This window comes from Eurosta solidaginis, chromosome 2 (assembly GCF_040869045.1).
Source record: "Eurosta solidaginis isolate ZX-2024a chromosome 2, ASM4086904v1, whole genome shotgun sequence".
Lineage (NCBI taxonomy): Eukaryota > Metazoa > Arthropoda > Insecta > Diptera > Tephritidae > Eurosta > Eurosta solidaginis.
In genome coordinates, this window is record NC_090320.1 from 28,821,231 (window position 1) to 28,848,979 (window position 27,749).

At 40.9% G+C, this 27,749-nt stretch overlaps 1 protein-coding gene across 2 annotated transcripts in view; it reads left to right on the plus strand.

Moving 5' to 3' along the window:
• The first annotated feature begins 2,635 nt into the window (after nucleotides 1-2,635).
• raw overlaps nucleotides 2,636-27,749 on the plus strand; it is a 142,523-nt gene continuing 117,409 nt past the window's right edge. For both annotated transcript variants that reach the window (XM_067764805.1, XM_067764796.1), the window contains exon 1: nucleotides 2,636-3,309. In XM_067764805.1, coding sequence (XP_067620906.1) covers nucleotides 3,284-3,309 — 26 coding nt within the window. In that variant the 5' untranslated portion in view covers nucleotides 2,636-3,283. The remainder of the gene's footprint in view (nucleotides 3,310-27,749) is intronic.

A 27,749-nucleotide genomic window follows, 5' to 3' on the forward strand; every position in this document is an offset into this window, starting at 1 on the left:
GGGTAAGGAAGGTTAATTAGCCCTTAAATTAGGAAAAGGCGTATTTACATAAACGCTTTAAAGCTAAGAATTTTGCAACATGTTCTATTCCATGCCATCCAGACGTAATGACACGGAGCAAGATAAACATTTTCGCACGTAGATGAAACAACAATGAGTTGGGCCGGATAGATCAATATGTGAGTCAGAGACGTAAAGCTATAGAGAATCGTCAACGACGAACAGCAATAGAAATTGTCAAACTGGTGGTAAGTAATTCACCACATGACCTACTTGAAGATTAGCCAAAACGCAGTTTTCGTTGAAATTTCAAAAAAAAAAAAAATAAATAGTTACACCCCTACTATGAATTTTCATACGATAGACGATAAACGCTTGCTAGCGTATCGTAAAAAATCAACTTTCATATTGCGATTTCACACCCCCGATAGATGAACTATTGTGAATGACAGACGAGTTTTGTTTACAAATTTTTGTGAATCTATACGAAACAGATAGCAAAACAAAACGTAAATACCAACAATTCAATTGTCTTGTACGTAAAAGTGGCAAAAGTTTTTAAAAGCTGTAACAATAAAATGTTTTCTGCCTACGTGGCCTTTTATATAAACTCAAATGAACGAATTGACGAAACTCCCATAGAGGCTATAGAAAAAAGAAAATTTAAAAATGCTTCCAATTTTCTTGAAATGAACTCTACACTGTAAGTACTTGACACACTAAAGGTAAAAAAGAAGTTTAATAAAAAAAAGAGATTTCAGAGTATGTCTTAACAGAGGTAGAAGGCAGTTTGCGCGCCCGTCAAATTAGGTCGTCCATCCCAAATATTTTGAAGGTTTGTGCCACTTTAAGGTTTCTTTTCCAGGGTGTTGTGCATTGAACATCTGATGAGATAGTTAGCGTATGGCAATACCACGATAAACGGTAATGATCGGGTTTCACACGCTAGAATTTATTGAATAATACTGTATAACAGATTGCAAGCGTTTATCGTGTATCCAATGAGTTCATAATAGGGGTGCTAAATTGTTGTTATTATATCGAAATAATATTTTTCGAGCGTAGGAATTGACGAATTTTATACCACATGGTACCAATAGTGAATTACCTACTCGCGATTTGATGGTTTACTGTTTCCTACAAATCGTTCTTTTGGCGGCTTTCTGTTGTTATATGTTCTCTAATGTGAGCCAGGTAATTTACTAAGGGTTGGATTTTATATAAGGTACCACGATTTTCAAACTTTTGCTGATTTGTAGGGGTAGAGTGGGTCCTAAAAATCACAGAATTATCATCCGCAACTCTAGGAAACTCTTAGTTTATGAAATATAAGCTTTTTAATTTCCAAATTTAGTAAAATTTCAACTTAAGTCCTGCACTTAAAATTCGGGTCGCACATGGCGATAGCGGTTTCAAAAGACGCGCATTTGCGTCAAGATTCAGAATCCGAAAGCAGAAACTACATTTTTTATCTCGTTTAAAAGTTATTCGCGGAAAACCCGTCGGTACTATTGTCGCTTTTTTCGTTGTTGCAATTAAACAAACGAAAACAAATGACGGTGGTGAATAGTGTTGCCAGCTCCGCAACAATATCTTTTTATCTTGGTAGAACATTATAAGGTGGTGGCACGTCGACATAAATGCAAACAAACATACACTATTAATGTATTTTGTTTTTGTAAAACACTTTTAATAATTGTAGTCTAATATTATTTGGGATGCTGCGCAGAAGGGTGTACTACGCAGAAGGACATCACCGTGGCGGTAGCCACGGTTATACCACACACCCGGACTTGGCATGGCGTAGCCCAGGGTTATTTTTTATAAGCGCGGCCGAAGGCCGCCTATGCAGAAATGTGTTCTACGCAGAATTATCGTTGGAATCAGCATAAAAATCTCTATAAAGTCCAGTTTTTTATTTTTTTTTTACAAATGTATGTATTCTGCACTTGTTCCAATTAAATACATTAATTTCAAATTATTCAAAGAATTATAAAAATAAAATACATTGATAGTGTATGTTTGTTTGCATTTATGTCGACGTGTCACCACCTTATAATCTTCACCACCTTCATTTGTTTAATTGCAACAACGAAAAAAGCGACAATAGTACCGACGTGTTTTCCGCGAATAACTTTTAAACGAGATAAAAAATGTAGTTTCTGCTTTCGGATTCTGAATCTTGAAGCAAATACGCGTCTTTTGATCTCGCTATCGACATGTGCGACCCGAATTTTAAGTGCAGGACTTAAGTTGAAATTTTACTAAATTTGGAAATTAAAAGGCTTATATTTCATAAACTAAGAGTTTCCTAGAGTTGCGGATAATTCTGCAATTTTTAGGACCCCCTCTACCCCTACAAATCAGCAAAAGCTTGAAAATCGTGACACCTTATTCTAAATATTCCCCTTTACTAAGTTTGTTGGCTTTAAACGCGATATCCACATCATAAGAAAATGCTCTAGATTTTTTTTGTTTTCCCGCTTGTTATTATTTTATCTTCTTTGCCGAAATGCAGCCTCCTATTGCATTTATCGCCGCCGTTGTATTTCTCCGGCGCCCATCTCTTCACAATTCTCGCAGTGCGCACGTCTGGCAACTACGGCAATTCGCTGTCAAAAATTTCCGTGTTTTTCTCTTTCTTGTCTGTCAGAAAAATATTTCCGTCGATATCTTAATTTCAATATAAACTAAGAATTAATTAATATTTAGTTAACTCGTAATTTGTTTATTGTTTGTACCGCCATGTATTTTCAATCGAAATTATTTGAAGTGCAAATCTGATAAACATCCGATTGATTTACGTCAACTGGGTGTGTTTGTGCATGTGTGTGCCACCCGCGTCTGTCGCTGTCCATTTGGTGTGTCTATCGTCGCTTAGCCCGCATCGTCATTCCATACGATGAATCATCCTCGTTGTGAAAGAGAAATTGTAAAAATGGTGCAAAATGTAAATTTATACACAAATAACTCAAACTGTCGCTAAACCAGCAAATAACAGAAAGAAAACGTAAACAATCCAATTACTGCAAACCAGGAAAATAAAAATGCATTCAAATGCAAACCGGATAGTCTCTATGGGAATCGTGATTGGAGTAGCACATAACATGCAATACAGTTAAAGAAACAACAACATTTTCTTATGTGAATCTAATAACAAATCGTAAAGCGAATGCTTCCCTGTGAAAATCGGGAACGAGTGAGTAGCTGAATTGTGTGCTCCAAGTTCAAGTGGGCGTGCGGCTGTTTGGGAAAATTTTCTTTGTTGGTGCCGCCCGCAAAAATGAAAATGGTCAAATTGTTTCTCAGGTAAGTGTTAATAGCTGATTTTATAATACAATTTTCTTCTTGTCCTTTAATGTACGTATATGAATCCTGCCCTATTAAGTGTTCTTGTGTGGGAAACTGTAAAAAAATGTTGCAAGTACTTAGGCGTATGTAACCGGCAAACCGACCGGATGTAGAGCCAGCAAAGATAGTGAATAAAGGCCTCTTATATCAATATAATTTGGTCAAACGCTGTTGAAACCGAAAGTTTTTGGGCTCGCATTAGAAAATGTTCCTGACAATATGTGAGTGATCGCATTTATTGAATGGTGCGCAGCAGGTGGGATCCAAAGGGTTGTTAAGCGCAATACAATGATTTATAGTTTCACATCTTCACCTACACAGTTATCAAATATGAATGTATCATACACATATTTAACAGGTCAGATTCTGGCGACCGCAAGTTTCTCGTGGAACTATAGGGTGGGATAGCTTGGCCTAAGAGGAGCAATGTGGACATATTAAATCGTTCCAGAGATGGTCGGGCTATTATCTTAATGTTGCTTGTAACCAGATCTATATAAGGCAACGGGCCATCAGCATTGATAACACTTACCAAAACCTTCGGGGAGTGTCTTTATCCCTACAAAAACAAGATAACAAGCATATGCTGTTATAGTGTCATCATCATCATTAAGTGACGCCTTACCGCTTTCGCGGTTTGGCCGCTGCTTACCAAATCTCGCCAGCTATAATTTTTTCGCGAATCGCGATAACTGAAGTCAATTCCTAGCACCAAAGATGTTAAGTCTGCCTCTACCGGCCTTTCCAACAAAGTAAAGGAATCTCCCTTCCCATGCTTTCAAATATGCCTGGTTTGAAGAAGCAAAGTATGTTGCCCCAAAAGTATCCCCTGAGATTTGGGGGAAACATCGGGTCGGTCTATGAACTTAGTAGTCACATTACTCTGCGGAACAGCATTTATTAAAATGTGCTTAACATGTCGATTGCCTGTATATCTCGATATTTCACTTGTTCGATGATATACCTTGAGCAAAATTTCTGGGTAGAGGTTTCATCACTTAAAAAAAAAAGCATTTATGGCAAGCAAAATTCTACAACATAAACCCTATAGCTTCCTGAGAAAACAAATTGGTGTACACAGAAAGTAACGTGACTACTTTCGGGTCTGATTCGTACATAAATGTGTTTCCACATAGTCACCAATCCTTCAGTTCTTGATTTACTTTCAACCCAACATAAGTTTTCCAGTTTTACTTCCTTATTCATATTATGAATGAGAATCACAGCTGCGCAGTAGATTCATCAATAACTGCAATTGCTATGAGTACTTACCTGGGAGGAAGAAAAGGCGTGCTTTCTTGAATCGTTCATACCTACGCTTTTAGCGTACACAAAATGCCGTAGCTGCGACCATACCGGTGATTTAACATTCTGTTCTTTGTTCGCTGCGCTGCACCGTTTTTTGTAGTTAAGCGTGCCTACACTCTATACCTTGCGCTGGTTTATTTTCGTGAATGACGTAAGGCCATCAACAAATAGCGAGACAAAGCAGTCCAACAACCAGCAAGAAAGGCAAAGCAAAGCAGCTAAACAGCATATCAAACTAACAGAACCAACAGCAACAACCAACATTTAACAAACTGGCGCACTGAGCAAATCCATGAACGTGCATAAAGGGGGTAAGGATGGCGATGCATTTTTGTGAAGTCATCAGATGTGCTATCAACCTCTGACCATGCTTACTATCAAGTACAACTGCCTGAAGTCAAAGCAGTGCAAAAACCCATCTTCGTGCTGAGCTACAGTAACGATAAAACAAATTTGCATCGTATCTCTGGACATGACAGCTGATACACGAGACAGAAAATCCAGCGAAGAATGATTTTTGCCAACAAATGTTTGCCCAGGGTTCGAAAAGTAAAGTCCCCTCTCGACAAACGAAAATAATGCTCTAAAAGGCACTTATCGTATCCCACCTGGTATAGAATGGACGCTAACAACATTAGATGAGGCGGCTCTGGGAGTTTTCTAGAGAAAATTTCTTCGAAATATTTACGGGTTTCTTCACGGTGACCAGTGCTAGTACCAAAGAAGTTTGAATGATGAGCTGTACGAGCTTTTTGAAGACATTAACATAGTTCAGCGAATTAAAACACAGCTGCTATGCTTCTGCGCGAATGAAAGATGATGCTCCGAACAAGAAGGTATTCATAACGGAACCCACCCATGGAAGCCGAGTAAGAGAGCGGTCCACACTCCGCTGAAAAGACAGGGCGGAAAACGATTCAAATTCCCTTGGTGCTACCAATTAGAGCTAGGTAGCACGTCGTAGAAACGACTGGCGCGATATGTTGGACGGCCGTAACTATCATACGGTTAAGCGCCAATTCTGTAAGTCAGTAAAAAGAATTTGTTATCAAGATCTAAAAGAAGTTAATCTTGGTTTATTTAATTCATACTTTGGTTTGCTAATGCCACCCTTTCGAATGTAAAAGGATATTTTCCAGCATGGAACTATACAGATGGTTATCTAAAAGAGAGCGAGTTGAATGGTAAGTTGTAAGTGTAGCCGCATCATATGAATCGCGAACCCTCTGAAACTAGTACCGTCGGTGTGTTGGGAAAGATTTGATATAACCACGGCGAGCCTTCGAGATCATCCCACGCTCTGCTTCCGTTACGAACTTGGAGTCAACAAAGCTTCGACATCTAAATATGTGTTAACACAGGGGTAGTCCCAAACAGGTGGGACCAGCGTCAGGCTGCTTTTGGAAAATTTAGCTTTGTGCGGTATATATGAGATGCGGAAAGGATATTTAAGCTCCTCTAATTTTCTGCTCTATAAAACCCCATTGTGGCCTAAGCCTGCCTACGCCTATGTCCAAACAATATAAATATATACAAAAGCTACATACAACAAAAAAGATAACTTACTTAAACAACTAAAATGCTGCCTTGTTGTATTTGCTTTTATGCCATATGTTTGTTGTAACAAAGCTGGTTTCTCGTTTTTTAATTGCAGATATTTTATTGCTTTTGACCCCACTGATTGCGACAGAAGTAGCGACGACGCTGCAACGGTTTTTGTTGTTGTGTGGGTTGTACATTCATAGTTTTTATTTTTATTTTTCAAGTTAGACCGACCTCCTGTTTCTTTTTTATTACGCTTGCAAGTTTTTATAGTTTTGTGGCTGTTTGGAAAATTTCTTCAACCTAGTCTGATGTCTGTGTAATTTGGTCAATGACCCACTAGTTAGGTATGTAGATATCTATGAACTTGCCGCCTCTGACGTTGTTTAAATAAAAGTATTTATAACGATGACGTCGCTGGTGCATTGACAAAACAATCGTTTAGCGAATATCTTTGCGACTAACACGCACACTTTGCGGCGTTTGGTTGTTGGCGTGTTTTATGATTTCACAACTTTATTGCTTTTACAACGAAAACGAAGGGTAATTGTGCAGTTTATGGTACCCACCGAAATTTGGGCCTTTTTTCGAGTGAGGTATCAAAAGACGCGTATTCACGTCTAGATAAAGAATCCGAAAGCGGAAGTTAACTTTTTTTACCCGTTTAAAAGTTATACGCGAAAAAGTGGTTTGTGTGATACATATTGGTCCCGCACGTTTACAATCTTTTAAGCGCACACAGCACTTACTTTTTATATTTAGTATATTAACATAATCTAACTTGCACGAATTAACGAAAAAATTATGTTAAACTTCACTAATTTACTTATAAAATATCAAAACAAATATTGCAAAAAATTTCTGTCGAAATGAAAACACATGAAAGTGAACAGTGTTGCCAGCTCAGCAACGCTGGCGATTACTTTTGTTGTTCTCTGTTTGGATCAATACAAGGCGGTGGCGGCTCAACATAAATTTAAATAAACATACAATTACATTGTTTTTGTAATTTACTGAATATGTTGCAATTTAATATATTAAAATAGAAGAGAATACGTCTTCAATTTATCGAAATAAAGAGATGCCGGCAAATATTTGGAATTTTCATTTTGGAACAAGTGCAGAATACATACATACATTTGTCAAAAAAAAAAAATAAAACATCGGACTTTATAGAGATTTTTTGCTGATTCCAACGGTACATTTCTTTTTTCGTGCAAATGAAAGGTTTGGGGTAATTACATGTCAAAAGGCGAAATTATGAATTTTTCAAATCAAAATATCTCAGAAACTAGTGGATGGATTTCAAAAATTAAAAAATCGAAAAATAACTTATAAAAATACCTTTCATCTGATGTATATATATCTTTAACTTTTTTAGTCTTTATTTGGGAAAATTTGGAAAAGCTCTTTTTTGGTGGCCATGCACAGTAATTCTGCGTAGAACACCTTTAAAAAAATTATCCTTAACTGATCCGACACCGGCTACAAGAAAACTGAAATAAACACTCCCCTCCAAACAAACCCGTCAATGTTCTATACATGCATGCATGGAGTACTCGCGATTTTTGCAGGGTAGTCGGCACAAAATTGGCTTCTGATTAAGTTCACTGGTAGGCGCAAGAAATATAGATATTTTACTATTTCTCTCTTCACATGTTGGGTTTCGTTGGTCTCCAAAACCAATTAGACAAGTGAAAACAGAAAATCCATACACCCTGTAGGAAAATCAACAAAACGAAGCTAATCAGAACAAAAGATTGCATAACCAGTAACAGAAAATCGTTTAAATTTTGAGCAAACTTCCACTCTGCTACAAAATCAAATAAAAAGATGATAAAAAACTTTTAGGACTACCTTTATATAAAAAATAAAAAAATAATAATACAGACATAGTCTTGTTGAATTTTGACTAAAAAACTTTAACAATAGCTATTGTAAAAGAATTTTGGGATTTAAAACTATAAAGGTGGAGCGCAATCATTCAATTTAAGGCAAACCATGTACCTACTTGGGATTAACTAATTGATTATTTAAAATTTAAACACGCGCTCTACCTTTATAATTTTTAAGGAAAATATTTATGGGCGGCACTGTACTATTTCATATTGGCGTGAGAGCAATATTACAACTTGTTGAAATGCTTTTTGAATTTAAAATTTTTTTATATTTCATATATCTGGAATTTTCATGACGTGCCGTAGCCTAATGGTAGAGCACTGGGCTCATAGCCCAGACGAACAGGTTTCGAATCATGCTGAAGCCAAATGTCAAATTAAATTTTGTTTAAGAATGTCGAATTTATCAATAGTTAATACTTTGTTTGGATACCAGTTCAATACTGAGTCATCATTCGTACAGTGATAGCATATCCATATTTATTGATGGGACAGGATTAACAATTTTTATTTAATGTAGTATCAATAATTGTGGGTGTTCGAGCCATAGATTTCCCTCCGTGTGGCGAAAGTTGCGAACGCCTGAAAGGACTTGGGCCTTTAAGGCCCAACTCCATGCGCGTCCTTTCAAACTTTCAGGCGTATGCGACTTTCGCCACGACTTTTAGTTGTGTAGATTGAATAGCTAACACACGAGGTGCAATTCTAGAACGCCTGCAACGCCCAGGAGGCTATCCATGGAGCTATGGCTTAACTCAATAAGCATAACAATTTTAAAGTCTAGTAACAACATAATTTGTTTAGAGAATTACCTCTTGGCTGTGGTGCATCACCACCACTAAAAGTTCATTCACCAGAACCCGTGATTCACCACTTGTTAGGTCATTGCCCCCAAAAAAACATCAAAGAAAATCAAAGTATAAGAAGCTTCATGATAAAGAATAGTGGGTTAAGCGGCTGATAGCCGAACGAAAGTCCGAAATTAACTGCCTTGATCGGAATTAACTTGGAGATAATAAATAAAAAAAAAAACTTGAAGATAATCCTCATAGTTAATTCCCAAGATTTAAGAGAATTGGTGGAATTTTCGTTGACAACACTGGCGAAAACAACAGAATTCCACCTCGCATCATAACAAGATAATTCCACCTCGTTTGTCAGCTGCTTAATTTGCACAGCTGAAAATCGTGGTGAAATTCGCATACGCCTGAAAGTCTAAAAGAATCGTGTGTGAAAGTCGCGTACGCCTAAAAGTATACAAGGATGTGCATTGAGTTGGGCCTTCAACGAGGTAGAATTCTACAACGCCTGCAACACTCAGGACGCTAGCCATGAAGGTATGGCCTAATCTTCTAAATAGTTCGACTTGTGCGTTACGTAGCTCAATTTTTTTGATCAAACATTGCACTGTCACCGAGTTTTAAACTACATTTGAGGTTTCAAGTCTCTAGATATCCAGGAAGTTAGTTAAAAATCGATTGCAAGATTCCCAATTTAAAACTAGTTTTCTCAATATCTCGAACCATGCGTCACCTAGCGGATTTTATTTTTGATAAAATATTGCATTGTCACCGGGTTCTGACTTACGGCCCAAGTTTCATGTCTCTAGCTCATCGGGAAGTTAGTTAAAAATCGATCGCAAGATTCCCTGCGTTTTTTCAGGGATTTTCGTTTATCTCGATTCGTCTGCCACCTGGTGGCATTTTGTTTTCAACGAATTGTAGTGCCACCGACTCGCAAACTATGTGCTAAGTTCCAAGTCTCCGGATAACCGAGAAGTTAGTTAAAAGTCGATCGCAAACTTTCCAATTTTAAAATTAATTTTCTGTATATCTCAATCCGTGCGCCAGCTATCGGATTTTTTTCACTTGCATTGTAATGACCCCCAGATCTGAACTATGTTCTAAGTATCAAGTGTCTATCTCAACGGGAAGTTACCGAAAAAGACTTTTCCGTCGGTCAAAAATTAGTAGACTCAGTAAATTATTCTACAATATTTTTCATCAACGTTTTTATGGAGCCCAAGTCCGATATAGTGTCATCATCCATATGTTTATTCTTAACCAAAAGAACACACTTTAAAGGGGAATATATTGTGGTTAGCTAGCGATCTTTAGTTCGCTGAGCTTCCGGAATCTTGGCTTGTGGTATCCTTTCATTATAACAACGATGAAACATGAAATAATTAGGCAGCGTTGCGATTGATGATTCAGGCTTTTAAGATCTACGACGGTAGAACAGTAGGGCACCTAGCGTCAGCTCCTTTAAGGGAACCAAGTTGCGTCAGCTTATTTCTGGGCACTTTGTGTTAGCTTTTTTCTGATCACTTGCAGCCAGCTAGGCCTAGGCCTTTAGCGTCATGTACTCTCTGAACACTTTGTCTTATCCCCTTTCAGGTTACTTCGCTTCAGGTCCTTTCGGACACTTTGCGCGAGCTTTTTTCTTTGGTTACTTTGCTTCAGCTACTTTATGGACACTTGGCTCCTTTCCGAACACTGCTCGTCTGAGGGTGTTTGTAGTTATTTGACTTTCCGTAGGAAATATTTGTAGGAACTTTGGCATGCCATGCAAAGCACTACCCTTAACCAATGTGGCCGTTCTCAGAGCAGCCCGAGGTAAAATAGGTTGTACCCTGACGCACTAAAAACTCGACTTCTGGGTCCGCTGTACTACCATCCTCAGGCGGTTGAAGAAATCTGTTTTGAATGCACAACCCTTGAACTCTTTTAATCTCGAGAAATTAGCTCGTAATAAGAAGTCTGGTTCACAAGTTGAAGTACAAATGTAATTTGCGTTAAGGTTGCGGGTTCGTGTATATCAAAGCACGGCAAAGCGCTATCTGCTAAGGAAAGTATTAAGTGTTTATCAGAAAATCACCCATCTCCGAATTGATAGTTGCATTTTATCATATACATATGTGTTCCTTTTATTCCAGATGAAGTATTAACTATATGTAAATATTTGCAGTTTCATCCTCCACTATGAACAGGGCCAAGCAGGGCATTTTAACAAAAGATAACACAGTACATTATTTTTCTGTAAAATATGAAATCAACAAAAGCAATATTTCTCTTATCTAAATTGCTTATCAGATTGTATAAACATTAACATATTTGTGACTGTTGACGTCATTTGTATAATGGACTTTATCAGTTTGGAGGAATGCCACTAGCATGGGTTTTTCTGTCGCATATAGTTAATGAGCCTTGTTAAGACCTTAAATCAGAATTAAGTATAAATTATTAGCGACTATCTTCACGTGTGGAGGAAAATGTAATAAAATGGGTATATACATTGGCTGTCGTGGGCAAGGCGGGGTTAGATGAACGGAACCTGGAAAATTGGCAACGAATGACAAAAGAGACGGAGGGTTGGCGCCAGGGTGCAGAAATGGCAGAACATTCTATACCCCTCTATTCTGATGGTTCCAAATTAACAGAAGGGTTCGGGTCTGCTGTTTACTGTATCGATACAGAAAAAACTTCATCATACAGGCTGCCAGTGAAGAAAGCAGCAGAAATTTTGGAGAAAGTGTACTTAGCTACAGTCGCTTCAATATATACATATATTGATAGTCAGGCGGCGATTAAGGCTAAAATCTCACACAGTACTTTTTCAAAAAATGTCCTGAAATGTAAAGAAGCATTGGAAAGACTTCGCTCAGACCTGACCATACATGTATACTGGGTTCCCGGTAATAAAGCATTAGAAGGTAACAAAAAGACCGATGAGTTCGCAAAGGAGAGTGCAGCACTCGATGAATCGACGGTAGAGGTCCCAACCCGTTTGGAAGAGATCAAAAGGAGACAGGAACTGCATATGATCCATTAAGAAGGATATGCATGGACAGAAGCGCGGGGCTGAAAAATTTCTAAGATCATGTGAAAATACTACGATATTAAAGTTGCTCATATTCCCAAAGAGAGAAAACCTGAGGCTCACGATGAGCATACCAACTGGACACTGCCTTATGGCGTCACATGGTTATCAGTTAGACCGCGTCAGTAAAAACAAATGTAGGACGTGGATTTCCGGAAGAAATGGTTGAGCAAGTTCTTTGTTTATGTTCTGCGCAATAAAGCTACGTCCTAGAAAACTTCTAGTGTTTGACGGAGTAATTCTATAACATAAGTCCTGGTACCTAATTAGGGGATTTCCGTTTGGTCGTCTCAAACAAATTCTGGCAACTCTATGGATACATTCAGTCTTTATGTGGTCTTATGGATTGCCGTCGTCAGTCTATTAGAAAGATGAATGAAAAACTTGGACCTTAAAAATTGGTATAATAAAAAATATCAAATTTTCCGAAGTGAGTTATAAAAATCTAAATTACATGATTTTATAGTCCACCCTGTATGTCTTTGGCATTCTTGTGTACCTAACTTCCGAATGCCATTGAATATCAGTACAGTCATTATGAAAAAATGCAAAATTATTGTTTTTGTCTTGTTGACAAAAAATTTTACAGAATTTGCCTACTGCCTCTTCCAGCGGTTAACGAATCATAAGAAATGTTTTCGACTTATTATTCTTACAAGTAAATATTTAAAATTCCAAAATCAACGAAAACAATCAAATTACACCACTATTTTAGGACAACAAAAATGATTCATACTACGCATTCAGATTAAATCAGAGTCAACTGAGATTCAAGGAAACTACCTATGAGCCACTGAACAAATAAAATTTAATGACTTTCACTGGCATCGAAAAACTTCGTTTTAGCGATTAACTCTATATAATTTGTTAGTAAACAAGAATCGATAACACAGACCGAGCTCGATAACACAATCATTTACTTTGATTCTCATGTGAGAATATTTAATTAAGTATTATCTGTTGATTTGTTGCTATCTGACTGACTGGCATATTTTCTTTGTTTGTACAGTGCTACTTTATTTATCTCATGTCAGTCTGATTGTTTCTCATAAATTCGTAATTGTTGACTCAGCTCATTTTATTAGCTCGACGGTAGTTGTATTGCTATGGGTATTATACATATATGGATGATAGGACGGATGGATGCTTGAAACCAACATTATGCGGTCATGCAAAACTGTGCTAATTGTTGCTTAGCGCATTTGCAGGTGATTCTGGAAGCAACATTCCAGCGTTCATACTCACCACACGAAATACGGCGCCATATGCGGTAGTGAATATGAGCAATGATAAACTCTGGTTGATGGTTGCGGTGTTGATGATGGCGTCGCTTTATATTTGTAAACATTTTTTTTTTAATTGTGGCGTCGTTTCTAATCAGTTGTATTAATTTTGTGCGGTTTTTTGTTTGTTTGTTTACATTTGGCTTAACACTTAGCCACTGATAAATAAATATTATGAATTTGCATATTTCGCCAAATGGAAGATTAGTTTGCTTAAGTAATGTAGTCCTGTCTACTTTTCCTACTACGAATTTCGCAACCACTCGTTTAATACTTGAGATATTTGTCAAAGTTTAAAATGGTTGTTAGAATATCCGGCATATGTTAAAACAGATCTACATATTAAGCGGCTATTTAATTTACATTAACTCAATTTACCATGACAGATGTGACATTTCAATTTATACTTTAAGATTTTATTCCTATGGTGTCATGTTATGTTCGGCTGATGAGGAAATAAGTTAGTATTTGTTATTGTATGAAACTTTGTAGTATAAAACTTGTATGAAACTTTTGTACTTGTATTAAACTATTTTCTACTTGTATGAAACTTTGTACTTATATGAAACTTCGTACTTGTATGAAACTTGGTACTTGTATGAAACTTTGTACTTGTATGAAACTTCGTACTTGTATGAAACTGCATACTTGAATGAAACTTCCTACTTGTGTGAAACATTTTCTACTTGTATGACACTTCGTAATTGTATGAAACTTTGTACTTGTATGAAACTTCATCCTTGTATGAAACTTTTTACTTGTATGAAACTATTTAATACTTCTATGAAGCTTGGTACTTGTATGAATCATTGTACTTGTATGAAACTGCATACTTGAATGAAACTGCATAAGTACTTGTATGAAACATTTTCTACTTGTATGAAACTTTGTACTTGTATGAAACTTCGTACTTGTATGAAACTTTTTACTTGCATGAAACTATTTAATACTTGTATGAAGCTTGGTACTTATATTAATCATTGTACTTGTATCAAACTTTGTACTTGTATGCAACTAGGTACCACTTGTATGAAACTTTGTTCTTGTATCAAACTTTGTACTTGTATGAAACTATTTACTACTTGTATGAATCTTCCTACTTGTAAGAAATGTATCCAATTGCTACTTGTATCATACTTTGTATTGATATGTAGCTATTTACTACTTGTATGAAACGTCGTACTTTTATGTATTTCCACTGTGACTACACTCTGTGACGGGTATGACATGTTCAATGTAACCCAAGACGAAAATATTGTTATATACTTAAGAAAAGTTAGCCATAATCGTAGAATTCATCTTTACTATGAAGTTAAAACAGAGAGTAGAAACTTTCGTGTCCTTTTTTTGATGTCTCAAGCTTTCAAGTACCCCATCCATTTTTCATCTCTTTCTAAAAAGTCATGGTTGTTGTTGTAGCACTGCTTCGCCCCATCCAATAGGTGCGACCAAAGTCATCATTCATTCCGGTTCTTCCGGAAAAGGGCCGGAGGTTTAAAGCTCCATTGTTGTAACAATTTCCGGCATGCTCGAAGCAGGACTTGCTCCACTAGACTACAAAATATTTCTCACCTAAAGAAAAAAACAAGACTGGGCATATGAAGGTAACATGAAAATTCATAGAAAGGCCTGTATTGCAACTACGTGATGCAATGGCCACTACGCTCAGAATCTCACGGAGCTTTCAGGTGTCCATTGTGGACAGAACTCTTTGGGGAAACAGGGAATCCATATTATGATCCTGATTTAGAGATCTGAATCACGGATGGATTCAAATTTGATGACGGAAAACGGCAGCTGGTATCTATGGGCCGACATTGAGAAAATGATACCAATGGGTTGCTACCCCATTATTTTTCAGAAAGAATTTCATTCAAGAAAAGTTTGCGGTAGATAATGTCTATGGAGAGCTAAAGCAGCATCCTTTAAAAAAAAAATGTAAGGCGCGATAACCTCCGAAGAGATCTAAGGCCGATCTTCTCTTCCAAATTGCGTCGTCCTCCTTTGATTTTCCCTACAAATTGGCCGGACGAGACCTACATGATTTTATGCCGACTCCGAACGGCATCTGCAAGGCAGATGAGTTTTCACTGAGAGCTTTTCATGGCAGAAATACACCCGGAGCGCTTGCCAAACACTGCCGAGGGGCGACCCCGCTTAGAAAAATTTTCTTCTAATTAAAAAACCTTATTTCTAAAATTTTTGATGCTGCTTTGCCCGGGGTGTGAACCCAGGGCATCCGGTGTGGTAGGCGGAGCACGCTACCATCACACCACGGTGGCCGCCACATTCTTTGGTACAGGGAAATAAAGCAGCTCAAGTTACACTGGATTGACTGCCCAAGGCAAAAAAAAGGCCAAACTGTTTATTCTCCCATCAACGAAAGATAATCAGCAAAGCGTATTGATGTAAGCTGAGAGGACCTACGAATTCTCACAGGGTACTGTATGGAACAGTATAGTCTACGATATCGCCTAAGTTAGTAAAATCTATCCGATACATAAATCTGTCGCTTTTGTGAGCTGGATGATAAAATGTCGATCCACATTCTCTGCGAATGCGTCGCTCCGGCAAGGCAGATACTCTCCCAACTAGGTGGGGTCACTCTTATTCCCCTCGAGATATGGAGTACTGAAGAGGTACTTAAAAAGATTAAAAACCTTCACATACAATAAAAGGGAATCGATCCCCAGGAAGCAAGGTTAGGTTAGGTTGAACTGGCCGGTCAATAAAGACCTCAAATAGACTGAATGTGTCCATAGTGTCACCAAAATTTTTTTGACGACCAAACGAAAGAACCTCCAGGAAGCAAACATCAATACAATGGCGGAAAATGAATTGTCTCAGTGTGTTGGAATTACACCGTAGTAAAGTTTTGTAGGCTCTGGTGCTAGTCATGACAGATTACAACCAGTTTTGTAGCCACTGGAGTACAGATCTATATATCTGCTGTAGTTTCGAACAAATTATAAATTAGGACTGATCCGATTTTGCTGGAACCATCCAAATATGCAATATCAATAAAATGTCTGAAAAGAATGAAATAAAACCTTTTGATTATAAAAGCTATCTCAGAATACCGGAGATCTGTGAATTACTCCTTAGTTGACCTTAGGAATTTTCAATCAAACGATAGATATTTTCAAAGTAATAGGTCCGACACATAAGCAGTTTTTCATATAGATGAGTTTAACACATGCTTATGCATTATGAGTAGATTGCACGTATTTTTATGGAGAATGGTAGAATGAGCGACACTGGCGCCATCTGATATTGAAAAGTAACCAACTCCGCAATTTTGTTTCAAGCAAATCATAAGAAGAAGAATTTGACATTTGCTTTGGCTAAGAGTGTTGCCATACTTTGCAAGTGAAATTATTTTTCCCACTGGTTGGTAAATTTTCTAACATTTTTCACAATTAAAAACTGCAATATAACAATCGAATACGACACAAAATATGTTAGCAAGTATTTCTGTTGTATAGGGAGAATGTTTACAACAGTGCTTCGCGAAATTTTGTATGTGAATGGGCAAGGCGTAATAAAATTCAATTGCCAAGTCTGAAGTTCCTTCATATTTACAAACGCAACATCTTGGTTGATTGTGGCGATGTTATTGGAATGCATAAACTTGTGTTAAACGCATCTATTGGAAAAATGTCATTGTACCGCCACAATACAGTAATTGTCCTAAGAAACATCATTGCAAAAATAGTAAACATTTTTTCAACGAAACGAGCCAAATAGAAAAAGAATAACCTTTATCTGACTGAGAAATATACCAGTTTCTTAGAAATATTGAATATTTGCTTTATATTTGATTTCCTGGTATCAAGATTTTGATAACGAGGTTGCATTTATAAACTGGTTGAGAAGCATATTGGAATCTATATATATAAAAGAAAGTCGGGTTAGTTACACTACGCATAACTCAAAAACGGATGAACCGATTTGGCTGAAAATTGTTAGAGAGGTAGCTTAGAACAAGGGAACGGACATAGGATACTTTTTATCCCGTTCTGGCTAGGGTCTTGAGATCAAAACGTGGACCTGGGTAATCCTGGGATGTGTTTGTACAATATGGGCATCAAATGGAAGCTGTTTATGAGTACTTTGATACTGGATATTTTTCGTACCCCTGTGTGACTAGGGTCTTGAGATATAGGCTAAAACGTGGACCCGGGCACCCCTAGAATGTGTTTATACAATATGGATATCAAATAAAAGCTGTTGATGAGTGCTTTAGTATAGGGTAGTTTTCATACCTATTGTGACTAGGGTCTCGAGATATAGGCAAAACGTGGACCCGGGCACCCCTAGAATGTGTTTATACAATATGGATCTCAAATGAAAGCTTTCGATGAGTGCTTTAGTACAGGGTAGTTTTCATACCTATTTGTGACTAAGGTCTCGAGATATAGGCCAAAACGTGGACCCGGGCACCCCTAGAATGTGTTTATACACATGCGACGGCGTTCGCTCCGTTACTATATTTTCTACTCTTTTAATTTTATTGTTCATCTCGAAAATTGGTCCGGTATCGTCGAAAGGGGAATCAAGGAATGCGCATCACTGCCAGTTATAAAAATCCAATTGCGAAATTTAACACTTTCTAGCCGTTCAAAAGTTATTTAAGAAAACAGGCGATTTCAATGCCAGCTTAACACGGATTTCGCATCACCGAATTCACCAAGTTATTAAAACAAAACACTTAAAGAAAAGTTATATAATAAATTTAAATGCTCACTTCGCATAACTTTTTCAAAAAACTAATAGAGAAAAATTTATTTAAATAAAATGTCCCAAAATGTCGCACATATTTTCAAATTGTCCCCAAGTATTTAAAACAACAAGTTACCCGAAAAAGGTGCCGAATTTTATATCCCCATTGGCTGAAAGAATAAGCGAAATCAGTGATGCAAAATCCTTTAGTAGGCTCCAGTGGTTTAAATTCTCGTTTGTAATGATTCTCAGCTCACACTTAAGTTGCATATATCTTCAACACGTATGAGAAGGGTTTGACAAATCACTTTATTTGCTTAACTATAAAATAATGTCTGAAATCTTAATTTTGATTTTCACACTTCATCATTCAACACCCAAGTCTCCCGGTTCAACATTTCCTAAAGTCGGCGACCCTATCCGCAACTAGTCCCTTGGAGTGAATCACATTGGATATAGCCTATCAACCATGTTTAAGTATGACCAACACATGACGGCTCCTATTACAAATGTGAATACGTAAGCACATTTTTTAACCAGGTTAGACTTTGTTCTTCGCGAGAACACTCAAAGTGGTGAAGCAAAAGCTTTCTCAAGACAGACGACCAAATTACCGGTTGTTCTACTACCCTAACGTAGGGGATAGTCGAACTAGTCTGAAAACTGAAGGCGGTCATCCATAATGAGCTCTTATATCATAAGGCCGAAAACGAGACTATTGAAGTCGATGTATCGAACACAAACGTTGCAAATTTTGGTCTACATTTTAAAAATTTTATCCACGGTCCTTGTAACGTTTAAATTATATAACTAGATGCGCCAAGGATTATACCATTTTCACTCATGTGTTACCCAATGATATCCACTTAGACTGCTTATGATTTTGTAACGTAACGTTACAATAACGTAACTCCCCCTGTATTTCCTTATTCACCTAAGCCTGAACCTCCTTGTACTTATTTTGCTATAGCATAGCCAACAACCACTTCTTTTATAGCATATTCAACAACCAACTAAATTGCGAACCAATGAAAATCACAATAATGGTGCGTTGAATTCTCAACCAGTTTGCGTCACCACCCATATAAACACTGAATTTGCATTTTCGCAATTCAGTCCTCGCAGGTGAGCCAGCGGGAGTGGATGTCTTTTTAAAGACATATTTTTCCCTCCTGCTAGCTGGCTGAGTGGAAGGGGCGCCGTCATGGCGCGAGTCACCCTTCACTTAGGTAAGGACGACGGGGAGGATGCCTTGTGCTACTTTGCCCCCCGCGCCCTCCTAGGTGTTGAGTGGCCCGACGCCCTCATGGCCATTTAACCCCTCCCCCTCAGTTCTAGCTTAGGCTGGCTGAGTGGAAGGGGCGCCGTCATGGCGCGGGTCACCCTTCACTTAGGTAAGGACGACGGGGAGGATGCCTTGTGCTACTTTGCCCCCCGCGCCCTCCTAGGTGTTGAGCGGCCCGATGCCTTCATGACATTTCACCCCTTCCCCTCAGCTCTGGTTTCGGCCGTGAGCCGATGCGTGCGCACAGGGGCTACCGCTGTGCCGTTAAGGTGCACTTCCCCTCCGCCCACGGGTCGACCCACGGTGTATCGGCTGGTACAACCCCGCCCCCCTTACGCACCTTCTACTAGTGTGCAAGTAGGGAGGCGGGGTGTCCAGCGGTGAAACCAGCACTAACGAGTCCTCGCAGTCTCTTCCGCAGGTGACTGACCCCGCGACTACCACAGCTGCCGAAGAAGAGCGACTAGAGATCCCGTTGCAGCCCGTTGGTACGCCTATCCGACCCCGCCCGGAACACTCAGCCGCTGTCCAGGTAAACCCCGTCGCCGGCCTATTTTCTCTCTCTCTCTCTGCCCTGGTACGCGCTCCGTAACCCACCGCCGCTGCCGTCGCCCCTCTGGTGCCGCCGCTGCTGCGACGACCGTTGGCCGTTCGCCATCCCACCGCCGTTGAGCCGCTGTATCCGTCCCGCCGCTGCTACGACGACCGTTGGCCGTTCGCCATCCCACCGCCGTTGACCCGCTGTATCCGTCCCGCCGCTGCTACGACGACCGTTGGCCGTTAGCCATCCTACCGCCGTTAAGCCGCTGCATCCGTCCCGCCGCTGCTACGACGACCGTTGGCCGTTCGCCATCCTACCGCCGTTTAGCCGCTGCATCCGTCCCGCCGCTGCTACGACGACCGTTGGCCGTTCGCCATCCTACCGCCGTTAAGCCGCTGCATCCGTCACGCCGCTGCTACGACGACCGTTGGCCGTTCGCCATCCTACCGCCGTTAAGCCGCTGCATCACCGTCCCTCCAGTTCGCTGGGGCCGTCACTTCGTCTATACCGCTACAACCATCCGTCCGCTAATACTGTCCGCCGTCCAGCCACTGCGCTCATACTACTGTACCAATTCGTCCGCTAATACCGTCCGCCGTCCGGCCGCCGCGCTGATCCCGCCGCTGCTCCCGGACAACCGTTCCATCCCGCCCGCTACTGCACCGCCGCTAAACCACCGTACCGACCCCTCCGCTACTACTACGCCTATTAGCCACCGCCTCCATCTTTGTACGGAAAGCTGCTGTCCGCCTAATATCCCCAGCAGTGTGTGCGTGCGTTCGTAACACATAAATATCGTGTATTTATTCAGTAGGGGTTTGTGGGACCTTTACTCGACTCTGGATTGACTGAGTGTCACCCCAGCCTTAGACAAAACCCACCTCATAAATGGCGCCCGAGCAGGGACCCTCCTCCGCAGATGACCGTGGAAAAACAACGACAACCACCACCAACACTGCCGGGGCGGGTTCGACGAACGCACCGCTAGAAACAACACACACACAGGCTCCGGAAGGCACGCTGCTGAACACCGACTCGCTCAATTGGATCTACCTACTTAGGAAGGAGAAGCTGATCGAGGAGTGCAAGGAACACCGAATCGACGTGGAAGGCCAAACCGTAGCCGAGCTGCGCCGCGCACTGAGTACTTACGTGCGAGCGAAACGCGCCAGGAAATCCAGTGAAGACCTGTTGAAAGAGCTGGAACGAGAAGTGAACGAGGAAGAGGGGAAGTTCGCTACGCTACCCCAGCCAACAACAAAGCCGATCCCTTCAATCCAGATCCACAGCCCACAGCCGCACGGAGGAAAGGGAGAGAACGCATTACCAAAACGAGACGAAATGAGCGACGGTGAACTTATGAATACCGTTCGCCGCTGGGACTTGCACTTTTCGGGGGAGGAGTCACTGCACGAATTTCTTGAGAGGATAGAGGAGCTTGCCGAATGCTACCGCATCCCCGTCGACCGACTCCTCCCAACACTGCCGGAGCTTCTACGTGGGAAAGCACTGCAATGGTACCGCGTCCGTAAGCAACACATACACCGCTGAAGCGATCTGCGGAGGGAGGTGCAAAATTTTTTTCTACCTAAGCGACACATACGACATTTGGAAGAGGCCATCCGACAACGCAAACAGCAAGGCCGAGAGAAGGCCAAGGACTACATCCTCGCACTGGAAACGCTGATCCGCCAACACCCGACGATGTGCGAAGAGAATCACCTCGAACGGATCTATGATGGTCTACGCGTGGAATACCGCCTTTTTGTCAAACGCAGCGAGTTTAGGACGATCGAGGAGCTCCTGGAGCTAACGGAAGAGTATGAGCTGTTAAAAGGCGAGGAAGCGAAACAGGGAAAAATGGTGGCCCACAGCCTATACCACCTACCCATGGAATACGACAGCAAAGAGTGCTGTTGGCGCTGCAAGGAACGCGGACACCACCGCTTCCAATGTAAGGGCCCCTGGAGGAAGTTCTGCTCCCGGTGTGGCCAAGACAACATCCTCTCCAGGGACTGCCCATGCCCTCCGACTAGCCCAACTACCGAGAACGCACCCCGAACGCCGTCCAACGCTATTAAAGGAAGCCGCCAAGCACCGTACGTCCGACCAGAGAAGCCGAAGGAACCACCCGCCAGCAAATCGACCGCAAAAACACAAGTAGATGGCCGATTCTATATACCAGTGCTCATCGAGGACATGAGCGTGCGCGCACTAGTGGACACCGGCGCCACCCTATCCTATGTAGATGACACCGTACGGAAACACCTAGAAAAGAACAACATCAAGACGCGCCCCAACAAGCGAATCATCCAGCTGGCAGACCAAACGTGTGTATTTACCTCGAACTCCTACCCGGCAAGGATTGTGTATCAAGGACGAGCCACAGACGCGATGCTGTCCGTTATCCCAAACTTGGCCGAACAGGTAATCCTCGGAAATTTTTTTTTTTAATTAATTAGAATGATGTTTTTTGCAATTGAACCTGAAATAGTAACATTAACTCTGTTAGACTTAAGTAGAATGACTCTGTATATTTTTGGAAAAAATATTTTTTTTTTTAAATAAAGTGCTTCGCCCACACGCACACCGGCATAATACCTAGGCCATGCCTGGAGATCCACCTTTCCCCCACCGCAGCTTTCCGTCAACCGAAGTGGGAGGGGGACTGTAACGTAACGTTACAATAACGTAACTCCCCCTGTATTTCCTTATTCACCTAAACCTGAACCTCCCTGTACTTATTTTGCTATAGCATAGCCAACAACCACTTCTTTTATAGCATATTCAACAACCAACTAAATTGCGAACCAATGAAAATCACAATAATGGTGCGTTGAATTCTCAACCAGTTTGCGTCACCACCCATATAAACACTGAATTTGCATTTTCGCAATTCAGTCCTCGCAGGTGAGCCAGCGGGAGTGGATGTCTTTTTAAAGACATATTTTTCCCTCCTGCTAGCTGGCTGAGTGGAAGGGGCGCCGTCATGGCGCGAGTCACCCTTCACTTAGGTAAGGACGACGGGGAGGATGCCTTGTGCTACTTTGCCCCCCGCGCCCTCCTAGGTGTTGAGTGGCCCGACGCCCTCATGGCCATTTAACCCCTCCCCCTCAGTTCTAGCTTAGGCTGGCTGAGTGGAAGGGGCGCCGTCATGGCGCGGGTCACCCTTCACTTAGGTAAGGACGACGGGGAGGATGCCTTGTGCTACTTTGCCCCCCGCGCCCTCCTAGGTGTTGAGCGGCCCGATGCCTTCATGACATTTCACCCCTTCCCCTCAGCTCTGGTTTCGGCCGTGAGCCGATGCGTGCGCACAGGGGCTACCGCTGTGCCGTTAAGGTGCACTTCCCCTCCGCCCACGGGTCGACCCACGGTGTATCGGCTGGTACAACCCCGCCCCCCTTACGCACCTTCTACTAGTGTGCAAGTAGGGAGGCGGGGGTGTCCAGCGGTGAAACCAGCACTAACGAGTCCTCGCAGTCTCTTCCGCAGGTGACTGACCCCGCGACTACCACAGCTGCCGAAGAAGAGCGACTAGAGATCCCGTTGCAGCCCGTTGGTACGCCTATCCGACCCCGCCCGGAACACGCAGCCGCTGTCCAGGTAAACCCCGTCGCCGGCCTATTTTCTCTCTCTCTCTCTCTGCCCTGGTACGCGCTCCGTAGCCCACCGCCACTGCCGTCGCCCCTCTGGTGCCGCCGCTGCTACGACGACCGTTGGCCGTTCGCCATCCCACCGCCGTTGAGCCGCTGTATCCGTCCCGCCGCTGCTACGACGACCGTTGGCCGTTCGCCATCCCACCGCCGTTGAGCCGCTGTATCCGTCCCGCCGCTGCTACGACGACCGTTGGCCGTTAGCCATCCTACCGCCGTTAAGCCGCTGCATCCGTCCCGCCGCTGCACCCGTCCCGCCGCTGCTACGACGACCGTTGGCCGTTCGCCATCCTACCGCCGTTAAGCCGCTGCATCCGTCCCGCCGCTGCTACGACGACCGTTGGCCGTTCGCCATCCTACCGCCGTTAAGCCGCTGCATCCGTCACGCCGCTGCTACGACGACCGTTGGCCGTTCGCCATCCTACCGCCGTTAAGCCGCTGCATCACCGTCCCTCCAGTTCGCTGGGGCCGTCACTTCGTCTATACCGCTACAACCATCCGTCCGCTAATACTGTCCGCCGTCCAGCCACTGCGCTCATACTACTGTACCAATTCGTCCGCTAATACCGTCCGCCGTCCGGCCGCCGCGCTGATCCCGCCGCTGCTCCCGGACAACCGTTCCATCCCGCCCGCTACTGCACCGCCGCTAAACCACCGTACCGACCCCTCCGCTACTACTACGCCTATTAGCCACCGCCTCCATCTTTGTACGGAAAGCTGCTGTCCGCCTAATATCCCCAGCCGTGTGTGCGTGCGTTCGTAACACATAAATATCGTGTATTTATTCAGTAGGGGTTTGTGGGACCTTTACTCGACTCTGGATTGACTGAGTGTTACCCCAGCCTTAGACAAAACCCACCTCATAATTTTGAGGGCGGCATCCTTGGCCGAATAGATACTCCCTAGCGTTTCAAGGTGTTTTTTTGGTATAGCTCGGAAGCATAGCGCGACAAAAACATCCATCAGAAAGTCTTCGGATCTACACCTAGAGCTTCTAGGAAAGTGACGTCGACGAAGGTATGAGTTCGAAGTCGCAGTCCTATAGCTGCTGTGCTGGCATATGGTATAAGGGCCATTTGGTACGATCAACAATAAGCCCGAAATAACGCTAATCGTTAAAACTGGGTCACGAGAGTTATGATTATTAGTAGATAATTGATAGCGACCGTAACTCGCCTTTGTGCATGACCAACATGTAGCCACAAATGATTTAAAGAAATCGTGACGACGACGGGTATTAGAGTTAGCGCAGAACATCTCCTTCGGTGAAACTACGCTACAAAAGTGTGACCATATTAAGTATTTATCCCTCTCCGCAAGGAGCTACTCCCGAAATCTGATGATCGATCCGCAAGATTTTGAAGCAAAAACCGCGGTTCTTTCCGAAATGGCCGAAACGTCGATTTCTTTAAATACACATAAACAAAACCTTTCCAAATATTATTTTTTTCAATTTTCGCTTTACAAGTCTCCCAGGTACTCATCCGCAAGTTAATGATATTGTTCCAGATCGTCAAACATACCATTGACGTCAGCAGTATGTTTCCATATTCATTAATTGGGGACAATGTGATACTCTGAAGCAGGCATGCTTAACGAACGAAACGATATCATTTCGTTACGATAATCAACGCTAATAAACGAAACGAAGTCACTTCGTTTCGTTTATTAACGTTAAGAACGTCAAATTAACGTTAATTTGACGATCTTAACGTTAATAAACGAAAAGAAGTGACTTCGTTCCGTTTATTAGCGTTGATTATCGTAACGAAATGATATCGTTTCGTTAATTTGACGATCTTAACGTTAATAAACGAAAAGAAGTGACTTCGTTCCGTTTATTAGCGTTGATTATCGTAACGAAATGATATCGTTTCGTTCGTTAAGCATGCCTGCTCTGAAGTCCAGCCATTCAATTCAGAGGTTTACGCCGATAACTTTATCGGCGCGCCAGCCACGCCGCCGCCGCCGGTATATAGTATAGCCTACACCGCTGCCGCCGATTAAGTAACCGGCGGAAACCTCTAATGCAGAAAGACCAAATTTAGGGCAGAACAACGTCTGTCGGGTCTGCTAGTTTATTATAAACAAAGAGATTTAAAGTAAGTAAACATATCGCAATATGGTGAAAATAGTTTCAAAATGCTACAGTGAGTGTTTAGGTGGAGATTTATTGCCGGCTACTCATGCGATGCGCTTCCGCATTGTCAAATGCATGTATGTATGTATTAGTCATAATCATACGCATTTAATTCGCACTTTTTTCCCGCATGCTTCTGTGTGCGTGTAATAACCAGAATTTTTTACGATCGTTAAGTTCAAAAGCCGCCGGTATATAGTATAGCCTACACCGCTGCCGCCGATTAAGTAACCGGCGGAAACCTCTAATGCAGAAAGACCAAATTTAGGGCAGAACAACGTCTGTCGGGTCTGCTAGTTTATTATAAACAAAGAGATTTAAAGTAAGTAAACATATCGCAATATGGTGAAAATAGTTTCAAAATGCTACAGTGAGTGTTTAGGTGGAGATTTATTGCCGGCTACTCATGCGATGCGCTTCCGCATTGTCAAATGCATGTATGTATGTATTAGTCATAATCATACGCATTTAATTCGCAAATATATTTTTATAACTGTGAAAATAAGTTACACTACTGCATGCTGCACGCTGCTCGCTGATTCGTTATCCCCATTCTGCTATTTACCCATTGTTGTTGTTGCTATTTGCAAGATTGACAATATAATTTGTTTCGATTAACGTTGAATGGCAATACAATTGAATTTATTGATCGAGGGTAATTGCCTCTTAAACTGCTTGATTGCGTTGTCCGGCTTTGCCTGTAGTCTTCTTACTGCCTGCCTGCCCGTCTCTGTGTTGTATGTGCTACATGGCGTATGCGTAATGTAAATGTGCTTGGTTGACCTTCACAGGAATTTTAATGCGTTCACAGTGAACGGAAGTTGGAAAGGAAGCACCAATTTTATGCGTAAATGTAGATGGATGCAAAAAGAAAAACTGTATTGTTGATGGAAATATTAGCAAAAAAAATTGATTCAAGCAAATTATTATGAGGAAGAATAAAATATGGAAAGTGAAAAATGAATGCTGAAATATGCATTGTTTTCATAAGCGCACGTATATAAGTGCTTATAAGCAAATACTATATTGTTTTTGTCTATTTTTTGGGTCTTTTGTAGGTGCATAACTTTATTAGGGTGGAATGAAGAAAACTAATAACCTTACCAAAAAAATATATTTTTTATATTTATTTAATGTTTGTAAATTGATATGATAATGGACAAGAAAATCTTCAACAAATACAAATTTCCAAAATTTTTTTGCCATATTTGAGTGTTAAAAAATATTATAGTTTTACTAAAAAAATAAACACAAAAATTTTTCTAAAATTTAAAAATTTTTTCCCTAAAAATTTTTTTTTTAATTTAAAATTTATAATTTTGGACAACATATGTTCAACAAATACAAATTTTCAATATTTTTTGTCACATTTGCGTGTAAAAAGAAAAATAATAATTTCACAAAAAAAAAAAAAATTAAATTAGAATTAATGTTCGTTTTTTTTTATTTTTTTGTTTTATTTATAATTTATAAATTTATAAAAAAAAATAAAAATCTCTTCCAATTTGCGTCGTGTTTTATGCCGACTACGAACGGCATGTGCGAGTTTTCGCTGAGAGCTTTTCATGGCAGAAATACACCCGGAGCGCTTGCCAAACACTGCCGAGGGGCAACACCGCTTAGAAAAATGTTCTTCTAAATGATGAACCTTATTTCTTAAATTTTGATGTTGCTTTGCCCGGGGTGCAAACCCAGTTATTTAACCCATTTATTTAATGTTTCTAATTTGACATAGAGAGAATGGACAAAAAACAAAAATTTTCAAAAATGTTTTCTGCATATTTGAGTGTTAAAAAATTAATTACAATTTAAAAACATTATTTTAAATAAATTACAAACAATTTTTCAACACTTTCTGGCATATTTGAGTTTTGAAAATGAAACACAAGTACAAAAGAAAGTGTAATTGAAAAAAAACTTTTCAGTAATTTTTGCGCCGAAAAAATCTTTGTTAATTTTTTTTTTTGCAGATTTGAGGCTTGAAAATGTATTAGAAGAGAAATTGAAACAACAATAAAAATGTTCATCATTCTTTTTTGTTCATCAGAGGTTTGTAAGCTTATGAATCAAATATTTTTTTTTATCGGAAAAAATTTTCATAATTTTTTTTTGCCTATCGAGGTATGAAAATTCGTCACAAAAGAAAA